Raw genomic sequence first — 14031 nt, 5'->3', positions numbered from 1 at the left:
TCTCTCTCCCTCTCCCTCTCTCTCTCTCTCCCCCTCCCTCTCTCTCTCTCTCTCTCTCTGTTTTTGCAGAGCACGGAGCAGGTCGCAGCTTTCTGCCGCAGTCTCCATGACATGAACCCGTCAGAGTGTGCGTCGTCCTCGCCCAGCCCGGACTCACCCTTCCCGCCCCCCGCCGCCCTGCGCCAGCTGTCCCACGCCGACAAGCTACGCAAAGTCATCTGCGAACTGGTGGAGACGGAGCGCACCTATGTCAAAGTTAGTAGCTTGTGTGTGTTGTGTGTGTGTATGTGTGTGTGTCTCTGTCTGCCCAGTAGTCTTGTCATGAACATATATTTTCTATTCCCAGTGATCCATCCATACCCATTGTTCTGTCTCACAGCTGTGCCCCTGGCTGAGCTCAAGGCAGTTGTAGCCGAATCAACATAGTGATTAGAATATCATGCCTGATGTAATTGTATTTGTCAATTTCATGGGGTGACGAGAGAAAACGCAACACGCAACCAAGCACGATCCACTCTTCTCTTGCAGGATCTTAACTGCCTTATCGGGCGCTTCCTCACCCCGCTGCAGAAAGAGACGTTCCTCACCCAGGATGAGGTGAGTCACGTGTTACTTAAAGGACCCTACCGGTCTAAATAGGATTTGATCTCCTTAAACTAGTCACCCAACGTATATCACATTAGTAAAGCTCATATTAAAAGTTGAAAATTATGTTCAACTGAAAATTATTTGAAACCAACCGGGATGAGTTTGTCAGCACAACAAGGGAACAATTTAAAAATACGTTTTGAAGCCATCACGTTCAACTTTTGAAATGTAAGTAAAACGTGAAAATGCAAATATCTTTTAGCGTGAGCTTTACTTCGGAAAATGGATTGCGGTAATGTGATAAACGTTGGGTGAGTAGTTTTAGGAGATCACATCATATTTAGACCGGTATGGTCCTTTAAAGCCCGGAAGCCTCTGTGGAGTAGTTGGCTTTAAAACTGCAGTGGATCTCAAGGGTTCATCCTATCCTGTCAAGGGGTATTGCGTAATCATAGACGAGTGGAGTGTAGGAGGAGTGGGAAGAGAGAGAGGGAGGGGAGAGAAAAGAGAAAGGGAGGGGAGGACAGGGGAGGTGTTTTTAAAGAGAGAGGATGTTTCAGCTTCTCTTTAGTGTTGGCGAGACACAGATCTTTCCCTTACGTATGAGGACCTCCCAGGTCAGCGCTCACAACGGTAACGGAGGGCCGGTATGAGCTCCAGTTCATGATAGTCTTTAATATTTCCCCCTCTCACTCCTTTAACCCTCTCACTCCTCTACCCCTAACCCTCTCACTACCCTAACCCTTTCACTCCTCTACCCCTCTCACTACCCTAACCCTCTCACTCCTCTACCTCTAACCCTCTCACTACCCTAACCCTCTCACTCCTCTACCCCTAACCCTCTCACTACCCTAACCCTTTCACTCCTCTACCCCTCTCACTACCCTAACCCTCTCACTCCTCTACCTCTAACCCTCTCACTACCCTAACCCTCTCACTCCTCTACCTCTAACCCTCTCACTACCCTAACCCACTCACTACTCTAACCCTGACCCTCTCACTACCCTAACCCTCTCACTCCTCTACCTCTAACCCTCTCACTACCCTAACCCTCTCACTCCTCTACCTCTAACCCTCTCACTACCCTAACCCTCTCACTCCTCTACCTCTAACCCTCTCACTACCCTAACCCTCTCACTCCTCTAACCCTAACCCTCTCACTACCCTAACCCTCTCACTCCTCTACCCCTAACCCTCTCACTACCCTAACCCACTCACTACTCTAACCCTCTCACTACCCTAACCCTCTCACTCTTCTAACCCTCTCATGCTGTGTTCACACCGGGCGCAAAGTTTTCCTGCGGCGCGGTGAGTTTACATAGAAAGTCAATACAATTCGCGCGAACTGGGCGGTGGGCGGCACGGGCGGCGCGAATCGCCGAACCCGGCGGCGCGGCGGTCAGGATTCATTGATCCCGCGGCGAGATTGGGCGAACTGGGCGGCGCGAATTTTCTCGCCGCGCCCCGTGTGAACACAGAATCACTCCTCTAACCCTAACCCTCTCACTAATCCAGCTGGACGTCCTCGTTGGGAATCTTCCGGAGATGGTGGAATTCCAGGTGGAGTTTCTCAAGACCCTGGAAGACGGGACCAGATTAGTCCCAGATCTGGAGAAGCTGGAAAGAGTGGATCAGTTTAAGGTAAAACACCCTTTGGAATAAACCCCAAAATATTACGACTGTTGAAAAATAATCTGCCATTGTAACAGGCTTGGTTGACTAAGCTCTCGTCCCTTCCACAGAAAATCCTCTTCTCCCTGGGGGGGTCGTTCCTCTACTACGCCGACCGCTTTAAGATCTACAGTGCTTTTTGTGCGAGCCATACCAAAGTCCCCAAGGTCCTGGTGAAGGGTGAGAAAAACACTTGTTCGGCCAGCATTCCTCGTTGGCGCCTTGGAGAGGAGAGGTCCAGCGGTCAGGATCTCCATAAATCTGCGACGTGGAGCAGTTGAAACACACACTTGTTCATTTGACCTCTGCATAGCTCAGGGCCAGAGATACAGGGGGTACCCGGTCAGAACCAGTAGTAGCTGTGTAACTCTTCCATGGCCACACACAGGGGCGGGGTGGCCTTAGGGAGCACCGGGAGTTTTCCCGGTTGACTGGCGTGCTAACTGGCCTGGCCTGCAGGCTAGAAGACCCCCCCCCCCCCCTTCCAACAACTCGCCAACAGTTGCTTTATAGTTGGGAAGCGGGAAAGCTGCTCATTTCCCGTTAAGAAAGCGATTGGTGAAAGAGTTCCATCTCACGAGGGGGGGGGGGGGGGGGGTACAGCTTTAATAGTGGCCTGACTGGGGCTACGTTTCCCGGCCTGAATGATTTCCCCAGTCCGGCCCTGGCCACACCTTTCTCCATAGTTCATGTTGCGCTGATCCAGCGCCGGAGAAGCGTCTGGCTGCTCCCGATTCTCATTCTGAGAGAGGGGGAAAACAACCACTATCATCTTGGGCAGAATTAAGATTGTATTTTTTTTTCAGTGGTGGCCTTGCAAAATAGTGTCGGGGGATTGAATCTGAGCGGCACCAATAAGAGGCTTATCTCAAAACACCTCGGTCCGTTGAGCCAGACCACTGTGACACTTACTCACACTTCCTTTCAAGTCTTGTCAGCTCATAATTGGACATTGACTAACGTCAGGCCTTGTGTTTGTCACTCCAGCTAAGACGCACGTCGACTTCAAGGCCTTCCTAGAGGTGCGCAACCCCAAGCAGCAGCACTCGTCCACCCTGGAGTCCTACCTGATCAAGCCCATCCAGAGGGTCCTCAAGTACCCCTTGCTGCTCCGCGAGCTCCACTCCCTCACGGACCCCGACAGCGAAGAGCACTACCACCTGGAGGGTGAGCCCCGCCCACCGACGCCCGGCTCGGGATGTCACACGCCTCCTATGAACGGACAGTGCATTTATCATGTTGAGAAATAGCCACGCCTACGTTGTGTTTGATAACTCAATTAAAATTCTGATTTCTGATTCCGTCCAGTTGCCATGAAAGCCATGAACAAGGTGGCCAGCCACATCAACGAGATGCAGAAGATCCACGAGGAGTTTGGAGCTGTGTTTGACCAGCTCATAGCGGAGCAGAGCGCGGATAAGAAAGAGGTTAGTTGTGGGCTTCTCTCTGGTTTTCTCTCTGCTGTCAGTCGATGTGTTTGGAGGGATGTTGTCGGTGTGACCCTGCTGTGTTTTGCGTGAGACAGGTTGCTGACCTGTCCATGGGCGACCTGCTGCTCCACACCTCCGTGTCTTGGATCAACCCACCACTCTCCTTGGGGAAATGGAAGAAAGACCCCCAACTGGCCGCATTTGGTATGTTCGGGGGAAATGTCTCAGGGTTTGGGTTGTCCTACATCAAAGTTAATCAGTCACCCTGAATGCTTGTGTTTTGTTGAGAAATAACCCTAACATAAGCTGCCACTTTGATATTTGATATTTTATTTTTATATACTATAAAGTGTAAAGCACTTTGGTGCAACTTCGGTTGATTTTAAATGTGCTATATGAATAAAGTTGACCTTGACCTTGACCTTTGAGCCTTGTACTTTGTCTGCTAAGTTGTAGTTCGGGAGGGAAAGGTTCTTGAATACTTATCTGGATTTATATATATATATATGCATACATACATGCATACACAGATTTATGACATATATATTTATATACATATAAATCTCATAAATGTTTGTTATACATACATGTATAAACTGTATGCTATCCTTTGTTTTTCCCTTCCAGTCTTCAAAACCGCTGTGGTCTTTGTGTGCAAAGACGGCTCCAAGCAGAAGAAGAAAATTGTGAGTATCTTGTTCATCACTATTCAACTGTCTTTTAACCTTGACCATTAAAAAGGATTCAGAGAATAGTACTATATTCCATTACTGTGACGCTATTGAACTAACCCAGTGGGTCACCTGAAGAAGCCAGCTAGAGCTGATATCTATTAAAACACCCCCACATGTTAATATTATTAACGATTACTATTCACAAGATGCAGCTTACTTCAGTGGGCAAAATAAATCAGCAGGTCTCTGAAGAAGCTTTTCATTGGGAAAGTACGTTAGCATAAAGAAGTTGTAGAGTTGCTAAGCACATCGACCATCCGCTGGGGCCGGACAATATGGTTATGAAGAATGCAATAAATGGAGGTCTGCACTGACAGCTGCTCCAAGGTATATTTATTGCTTGAGGACAAAAAAAAAGTAAAAGTATGTTAGCATGCCGTGCCTGTCTGCTGTAGTACATCTGCGCTCTGTCACTGAGTGTGTGTGTATCTCAGGGTGGTTCACTGAGTGTGTGTGTATCTCAGGGTGGTTCACTGAGTGTGTGTGTATCTCAGGGTGGTTCACTGAGTGTGTGTGTATCTCAGGGTGGTTCACTGAGTGTGTGTGTATCTCAGGGTGGTTCACTGAGTGTGTGTGTATCTCAGGGTGGTTCACTGAGTGTGTGTGTATCTCAGGGTGGTTCACTGAGTGTGTGTGTATCTCAGGGTGGTTCACTGAGTGTGTGTGTATCTCAGGGTGGTTCACTGAGTGTGTGTGTATCTCAGGGTGGTTCACATCGAGTGTCTCTGTCTTCTGAGGAGAAGGAGCCATTCCGCTTCTGTCACATGATCTCCACCGACGCCCTTCAGGTCAGAGCTGTGGCAAACGCAGGTACGCTATTGGTGGGTTCATAACCGCATAATGAAATGATTGGATGGCGAGACGTGATAGCGTCCATTGTTAGTGCTGTCCGGGTATTGACTTTGTGATGAGAGTTTCATGAATGCAAATGAGCCCGGTGTGTGTGTGTGCGTCTTTCCCTCCAGACGGAGAGGGAACTGCAGTGTGTGAGATCGTCCATGTGAAGTCCGAGTCAGAAGGACGGCCAGAGAGAACGTTCCATCTGTGCTGCCGGTACAGCCTCGTTTGACTTTCTGCTGCTCCTGTCCTTGTTCTAACCACCCAAGGATCACAGTGACCCTGTTTACACCTAGCATTAAAATGCGTTTTTTTGTGATCAGATTGAAATCTGATCGTGCTAAACCACATGAAAGTATAGATGTAAATGCGGCCAAAACGTTTTGAAGACGGATTGCGATCCGATCGGCCAAACCACCTCCGGAGGTGGTCAGGGACGCATTTCGACCACATTTAATATGAGTGTAAATGAAAATGCGTCTTTAATCCACATTTCAACAACGTGGGCGGAAATACGAAGCCGTTGGCACGCGCCGGTTCCAGACCAGCAAAGAGCCGGCTTCCATGGCAGCTAGCAAGAAAGCATTAAAATGGATTCTGATTAAGGTTGGAGTCCAGACCAGACAAAGTGTCTACTCTAAATTTGGTCGGACGAAAATATTCAAGCACAAACAGGATGTGACGTTCGATTGTCAGCTGGACAGAGTCGATCGGATCTCAAACGGATCGGGTTGAAGATACTCGAAACGCATATTAATGCCAGGTGTAAATGTAATCAGGCTAAATCATTATCTAGATACAATCTCGATACGAGACGCATTTTAATGCAAGGTGTAAACGGGGTCAGTGACTAAACTGATAGCATGTCTTTCTGTCTCCTGCAGTTTGGGTGTGGAGAGAAATCCTGCAACACTGATCTTACTGGCAAACTCTTTATAGGTATAGAAAAAAGAACAATGTTTCGGTACTAGACATTCATCAATAAACCTGATGAAGGTCAAAGCGTTGTTCTATACCAATAAAGAGTTTGCCAGTAAGATCAGTGTTGCGGGATTTCTCTCCACACCCAGATTGCCAACCTTATCCTACGCACCTGATTTCAAGTTTTTACAAGGTGTGCAACAGCCCTTTACAGTTTTTTCCTGTCTCCTGCAGTTCCCCAGAGAGTAAGAAGGACTTCCTGAAGACGGTTCACTCCGTCCTGAGGGACAAGCAGCGCAGGCAGCTTCTGAAGACGGAGAGTTTACCGCCCAACCAGCAGTATGTGCCTTTCGGAGGGAAGCGCCTATGTGCCCTGAAAGGGGCCCGTCCCGCTATGAACAGAGCAGGTAAGGGCCAGCCCATAATGGGTCTTGTATATCCCCTTATGAGACAAAAATATATTGCGATTATATTGCGAGAATATAATGTAATATATCAAACAATACATTTCCATATATAGGAAACTTACGTTAGTGGTTATATATTTTCCAATATACTGCAATATATGAAAAGTGGCAGTTCCTTATGTATTATTCAATATATTATGTAGCCTATGTATCATATATTATTCTGTATATTTCCTCCATAAATTTTACATACTATAATATATTGACAGATAATATATAGGGGAATATATTTTCTTTGCATAAGGGTCAGTGTACAGGTATATTTTGTCTTATCCATTTACTAATGTAAGCAAAGTCAATAACCAATCAATCGACGAAGTTGTAACCACAGTGTTTGTAAGTCGCTTCGGATTAAAAAAATGTCCGCTGAATGACTGATGTCATGTTTGTGATGTCATGTTTGTTTCCTGTCTGCAGTGTCTGCGCCAGTGCGGACCCTCGGCCGGAGGAAGCTGGTGAGAAACCGCTTCACCATCGACACGGACATCGTCTTTGACGGAGAGCCCGACCAGGAGCCCACTGCCCTCCAGGACCCCGCTGCCCTCCGGGATCCCGCTGACCCCGCTGCCCTCCAGGACCCCGCTGACCCCGCTGCCCTCCAGGAGCCCTCCAGGCAGCCTCAGCAGCAGCAGGCCGAGGCGTCCGGCGACACGGACCGCTGGGTGGAGGAGCAGTTTGACCTGGAGCAGTACGAAGAGGAGCGGGCAGGCGTGAAGGAAACCGACATCCTGAGCGACGACGACGACTTCGGCCCGGCGGTCAGCGGCCCCTCCGTGGGGCCCGACCTGGAGGCCCCCGTCACAGCCCTGTCCCTGGAGGACGAGGGCCAGGAGGGGCCTGAAAACAACACGTCCACCGATGCCGCCAAGCCGTGCCACCGGGGGGAGCCGTGTGCCCTGGCCGGGGGGAACGTGGAGGGGCAGGGGGCTGCTGGCGGACAGAGTGAGGCCATCTGGGTACGCAGGGAGGACACGGACTGACCCCCCAGACTGGGCTGCACAAACACACAGATAGACAATACAAGCAGAGAGCTAGTGCCTCACACAGAAATATGTAATTCAGTCCGCCACCAACAATGCATGTGCATAAACATGTACTATGTGAAATATATCCACACCAATATTGTTGAATGCGTTTTTAAAAGATACTGACACATCTCTCACTGAAGCCCACTAATGGAGCAATACTGGAATACTGAGTGAGGGAGATTTATGCCCAAAATATGCTGATGTGCTTAGATCAGCTGTAAGCTTGTAGAGGAGGACTAAGGGTACTGTACAATCATCAAATCTAATCACTAGTGTTGATTGGCATGATTTGCACATTTGTGCAGTGTCCGGGAGAATGGGGGCATTGTGAACACGCTCCATCTCTGTGTGACATTGTGTTATAATTGTGTTATAAGCCTCAACGGCTGTATGTTATTGGAATGTCGTTAGAGAGATGTAATAAATCATGGAAAATGACAGTTTACTGTAGTCATAATAAAGATTCTTAAATGACAGTTTACTGTATTCGTATAATAAAGCTTGTTAAACAATAGTTAACTATTCATATAATAGAGATTTTAAAGGACAATTTACTGTATTCATATAATAAAGGATAGGGAAGGATAGTTTACTGTATTTATGTTGTACACTGATGTGCTTTTGGAGCAGTTGATGTATATAATTTTAATCTCTTGTTTTGCAAACCGAAGGCATAAGCCTGAAAACTATTTTTGTTTGTACACTGATGACCACTTGATAGAATAGCATATTTACGATCTGTTTTAAACCTCTCTTCACAGAGAGTGAGGGACTTTACCTGTGTTTAACTTAACAGAATCCTGTTTTACTTGAATTACCATTTAAATATTATTTCAGTTGTTGTGATTTTTATATTTCGAGGTTGTTTTTGTTTAAGCGTGTTCCTTTACTGCTCCTTCCAAACCATCCAGATCCAGATCATAGACGACAACATGACATCGTATTATACGGACCAACACACCAACCTTACTGCTCTCTTCAACACATCCACATCAGATCACATGACGTAGTACTGCTTCTAAAACACATGCACATTCATTGTTGTGGAGAACTTACACATTTACATTGTGTTATTTTGTTAAAAAATAAGGGTGTTGTTCCCATGTCTTTTTTCATTCACTTGTACATCAGTGAATAGACCCAAAAATAATTTTCTCAAAGAATATCCAAACTTGCCTGATACAATCTTGAGATTGAAGTGTCTGATCAAGTTGAAAGGGTTGAGAATGAAATCATAATATACCTGTAGAACAACCCTCCGTGCTATCAAGACTGCATTTTTTACTCTGATGTAAATAGAACAATGTATTGATATCATATTAAAATAAATTTGTTTCCTACTAATTCTAAAGTCTTGCTTGGTTCACTTGCATTCGTGACTTGACCCAGCCTGTTCTGACTCCTTTGTCATTTGCCTGAAGGTAAGGCATGCAGTTGTGAAAAACCATTTGTAGGTGTGAGAGGAAATGTCCTGTAGGCTATCCTGGTCTAGACATGTCTGAGAAAAAAACTCTTACAGAAAGAAACATGCAAGGTCAGTCTAGAAATGGGCTGTGTTCCGAATCACATACTACCCTACTATATAGTATGCCAAAACAGGATGTAGTATGTCCCAATACATAGTATGCCACATGCAGTATGGCAAAAATACCAGGATGTCCTACTACATCCGGTCGTATTTTGCAGTATGCAAGCCAGCAGGCTTTTCTGGCTATTCTGACCCACAATCCTGTGCGCAGCGGAAATGTGCGTCACATGTGTGAGTCATGACAGCTGTAGACGAATGTCGCGTTATGGACAGCGACGGATGTGGGCAAATTTCAAGGTGCAATGTTATGACAAGGTCCCAATTGGATGCCTACTGCTTGCAAAGTATGTACTTTCTAAGGGCAGCTATAGTAGGTACTGGTAGTAAGAAGTAGAAGTATGCGATTTGGAACGCAGCCATGGTTTGGAATAGTTTGTTACGAACTCCTCTTGGTTTTGGAGGGGTGTCATCTCCCTGCGTGGTGGGAGGTGGCGCTCTCTCCCTGTTTGGTGTCCTCCTTTGTCACCCCCAGGTTCCAGGTCGACCAGGGGCCTCATTTATCAAAGAGCGTGTAAATTCAGGTGTAAAAGAGGGCGTACGACGAAAACGCGGAAAATGCACAATGTAGCGTACGACGAGAATATTTACACGCTTTTCGGATCTATCAAAAATGTCGTATGCCCTTTTCTGCACGGTAAATCCGAGACGGGCGGGGAAGAGAGTGTACGCGCACGCGCCCCGTGTTCCGCCCCCTCCACGCCCTAATCCAACCATATATGGTCAAAACTATGACAGCGAACAACGGGGATTCCCCGGAAGGAACCGACATAATATAGCGTGGAGCAAAGGACAGACAAAGACGTTTATGGAAAAACGCGGAAAGAAGAGAAACTTTTCGGAGACGGAGGTGCATGTGCTTGTTGGTGAGGTCCACGCGAGGAAAGAAAATCATCTTCGGAAGGTAAGCTATTTGTACGAGCCTACATTTGAAAGTGTTGGAAAGCAAACATTCCACACATTCTGTGGTAGGCTATGATTGATTCAGGACCAAAAACAGGGAACGATAACACAGATGACCACTTCATAATGTTAGACCACATTATTAAGACTCTCATCTAAATCACCCGGTAAATCACACTTAAGCATTTATTTGGCTGCCAACAGAAAAACATATCAAATGAATATGGCTGCACAATGAAATGTTTAATGCATAATCAAGTTCACAGACAAACTCAAAGAAAATGATTGAAATTGTTTCTCCAGACTCTGACGTTGGGTGGGACTCAGAGGAGGGGGAGTCTGCAGTGGTCCTTGACCTGACGGTCGTGCCCCCGCGAGTTGTACCCTCCACCTCCAGCGCGCCGGCCTCCACCTTCTTATCAGCTTTGAATATATATCTTGGCAAACATAACACGGGATGATGTACAAGGAGGGGACAGATACCTAGTGAAAGTACTATTGGTTGCTAGTAAAAAGACAATAACGAGGGCTTGGTATAAGGTGGAACCCCCAACCAAGGAGCAGTGGTGGGTGTTGTGGAGGAGATGTATGTTAGGGAGAGGTTCACGCATGCATTGAGGATGCAGGAAGGAAAGTTAGAAGGGAGATGGGATAAATGGATGGATTATAGAAGGAAGTGTGATGATACCACTAATATTAAAATTGTCATATTTGAGTAAGAAAAAAAAGCTGCATGGATGGATGTACCCATAAACTGTTATTGTAGGTTTTTATGTTTTATTGTATTGTCGTTGTATGGATGGAAAATGCTAATAAAGATTAAAAGTAAATAAGACAAAGAATATGTATCTTGGCTATGAACACACCAACAAGCCAGCCGTCACGCGCAGCGCCTGCCTCCAGTCTAGCCCTACCCTGCTGTGCGCCAGGATGAATGAGTCATGCGTGGAGCCAGGCCACCGTGCCACTACACTTGTGATGAGCATGTCGGCGTCACATATGATTTGGGTATTTCTAGTGTGCACATTTTAGCGATTCACATAGACGTATTCATTCACTGATGGTGCCCTTATGTGGGTGCAGTCGCCATCGCCGTCACCTATTTGGAGTTCTATCGGCCAGTAGGCCGAGTAGCGCCGGATTCATTTAGGCTCGCATTACGCACAGGAGGACTGTCATTTATATGCTTACCAAAGAGCAAACAGGTCCACATGATCACATATTAATGACAATCTAATTGGTCAATGATTGGCGTTTGATGGAGTGCCTGCATTAGGTGTGTGACATATAGCGCGGAAGGGTTTGGGACAGCGCATAGGTACAGTTTGGGGAACAAATCCATATCGAACCATGAATGAGCCGGTTAGAGGACACGTCTAATCTTGCATTGCGATATATGTTTGTGCTGAATTGGCCTAGTAGCCTACATGATTGTGCGTTCATGAACTGTCGCTCTTATTCTCTCCGTCAAACATAGTAATTCACCGACGCACCACCTGCGTCGCCAGTTCCCCCTGTGTTCAAGAAGGGCGTAGAACACCGTGTAAATCGGTACGCCAACTGGAGAGGTGTCCTACAAAAGCGCGGAGAAAGGCGACTAAATTTTCGCCCTTACGGCTTGATAAATCGCAATGTGGGGGGGGCAAATGGCGTACGCCTGAACTCGCGAAAAAGACCGTGTAAAAGAAGGCGTACCTCAATGATAAATGAGGCCCCAGGTGTGGGTCCTTGACTGATTCGGGATCACCACGGATAAAAGGGAGAAGGAAGAGACCAGTCGTCCCTCCCTCCTTGGCTAGACCAGCTGCTCCCGCGCGCCCGGCTCTTCTGTTTATGTTATTGCACTTTCTCATTGCACAGACCATATCACACAACACATAGTATATATTTCATTTATACTGATCCCCAGTTTGTAGTTAAGTTATCTTTTGTTAGGCCTCTGATCCTTTTAATTAAATCACCTTTAAAATGGTGCTGCTGCGTGGTCTGCCATATTTGTTGTGCCTGCCTTGAGCCAGACTCGCCGTAACAAGTTGTACACATGGCCTGCCTGCCAGCCAGCGAGCTGGACGAGCTGCCAAAGCCTCCTGGATGTCCTGCTCCTGACCGGAGAACAGACATGCTGGTGAGAGAGAGAGAGAGAAAGAGAGAGGGTGGGAGAGAAAGAGGGAGAGAGAAAGAGAGAGACAGAGAGAGGGAGAGAGAGGGGGGAGAGAGAGACAGAGAGAAAGAGAGGGAGAGAGAAAGAGAGAGAGGGGGAGAGAGAAAGAGGGAGAAAGAGAGAGACAGAGTTCTTGCAGCTCATGAGCATGGATATCCTGGGAGGGAGAGAGAGAAAGAGAGAGAGAGAAAGAGAGGGGGAGAGAGAGAAAGAGAGGGAGAGAGAAAGAGAGAGACAGAGAGTTCTTGTAGCTCATGAGCATGGATATCCTGGGAGGGATTTTACTTCATGCATTTGACTGATTTGTGTTTTCTGACTGTGACTGTGAGTTAGAAATCCAGACAAGGGCACCGATGTGTTTTAAAGAGAGGACCCCAGATAGTGAAAGACTGATGCAGCTATTTGGTCATGGACACGAGGAGCAGGCTTGACCTAACCCTTACTTTGGTCTCATCACTCTTGTCAGTCCAGTTTCATTATTTGGATAGATCTATTTCAAGCAGAAGATAAGTGGCAGAGTTGGAAAATAATACTACCTAAACCCAACCTATCTCCAGGAGGACTGTGCCTTCTGTCACATCTCAGTGAGCTTGGCACTAATGGATTCCATCAGAATGACTGCCCAGGATCTTATATGTTTATTTTGGATCCCCATTAGCGGTCACAGAACGACAGCTAAACTTCCTGGGGTTCACAAAGATTAAAAATTATATAAATTATAAGACACTCCTGTGGCTCAGGAGGTAGAGCGTGCCGTTCAATGGTCATAGGGTCGGCGGTTCGAATCCTGGCTCCTCCTATCCACATGTCGAAGTGTCCTTGGGCGAGACACTGAACCCCAAATAGCTCCCAATGAGCAGGATAGCACCTTGCATGGCAGCTACCGCCATTGGTATGTGAATGTATGTGTGAATGGGTGAATGAGAGGCCATTGTAAAAGCACTTTGGATAAAAGCGCTATGTAAGTGCAGTCCCTTCACCATTCTGTTACACATATAGACACTCTAATAAATGTGTCTGGCTTTAGGGTTCCGCCTCTCTCTTCTCCTCTCTGATCCCCTGCGCTGTGGAGGTCCTGTCTCTCATTCCCCTCCACAAGCCCATCAGCTGTCTCTGTGTGGTGAGGAATGCTGATATGCTGGGAACGTTTTAAAGGAATGCTAGGGAATTCACAGGTAGGCTACAAGAGCCACTCCTCCTTTCCAAAAAGTTATTGAAGGAAGGATTCCGCCCTGTGTGCCATCAGATAGCCCAGCCAGTAGACCTACTAGAATGACTCATGTTCAAACCTGAACCTGAAAACAGGAAGTGAAACACAGAGATCAGCCTTCCATCGGTCAGACAGGGAGGCCGGACCAGGGCAATGCTCAGATCTGCAGGGTGACTTTACATCACAGTAATTTAGCAGACGCTTTGATCCGAAGCGACGTACAATAATTGCATTTAATGTAGGAGGTCTGTGTAATACTACTCGCCAGAACTCACAAGTGTATTTCCTTTCTACACATGCGACTAAGAGGTGCAATAGGTGCTTAAGAGGAAGGAAGGAGGTACTTCTTGAAGAGGTGAAGGGGGGCCACGTCTGGCCCGGAGGAGGAAGACAACATCTCCAGTATAATTTCTTATCCAAGGTCAAGGGCAAGATTTAGGAGAATACTTTCATTTATATCTTATCAAAGCCAAAACAAAATGAGTCAAGGAACCAT

The 14031-nt window shown here is 46.8% G+C and overlaps 1 protein-coding gene across 1 annotated transcript in view; it reads left to right on the top strand.

Moving 5' to 3' along the window:
• LOC311324794 (rho guanine nucleotide exchange factor TIAM1-like) overlaps positions 1-7628 on the top strand; it is a gene marked incomplete at both ends in the record, with an annotated part of 33477 nt that extends 25849 nt beyond the window's left edge. Inside the window, 12 exons of the mRNA XM_084457387.1 lie at positions 70-255; positions 529-597; positions 2104-2229; positions 2331-2439; positions 3247-3426; positions 3568-3686; positions 3785-3893; positions 4317-4375; positions 5128-5233; positions 5389-5476; positions 6416-6588; positions 7066-7628. Of these exons, the coding sequence (XP_084313513.1) occupies positions 70-255; positions 529-597; positions 2104-2229; positions 2331-2439; positions 3247-3426; positions 3568-3686; positions 3785-3893; positions 4317-4375; positions 5128-5233; positions 5389-5476; positions 6416-6588; positions 7066-7628 (1887 nt within the window). The remainder of the gene's footprint in view (positions 1-69; positions 256-528; positions 598-2103; positions 2230-2330; positions 2440-3246; positions 3427-3567; positions 3687-3784; positions 3894-4316; positions 4376-5127; positions 5234-5388; positions 5477-6415; positions 6589-7065) is intronic.
• Positions 7629-14031: the final 6403 nt, after the last annotated feature.

This window comes from Borostomias antarcticus (assembly GCF_949987555.1).
Source record: "Borostomias antarcticus genome assembly, chromosome: 1".
NCBI lineage: Eukaryota > Metazoa > Chordata > Actinopteri > Stomiiformes > Stomiidae > Borostomias > Borostomias antarcticus.
This window is presented reverse-complemented; position numbering and strand designations above follow the sequence as displayed.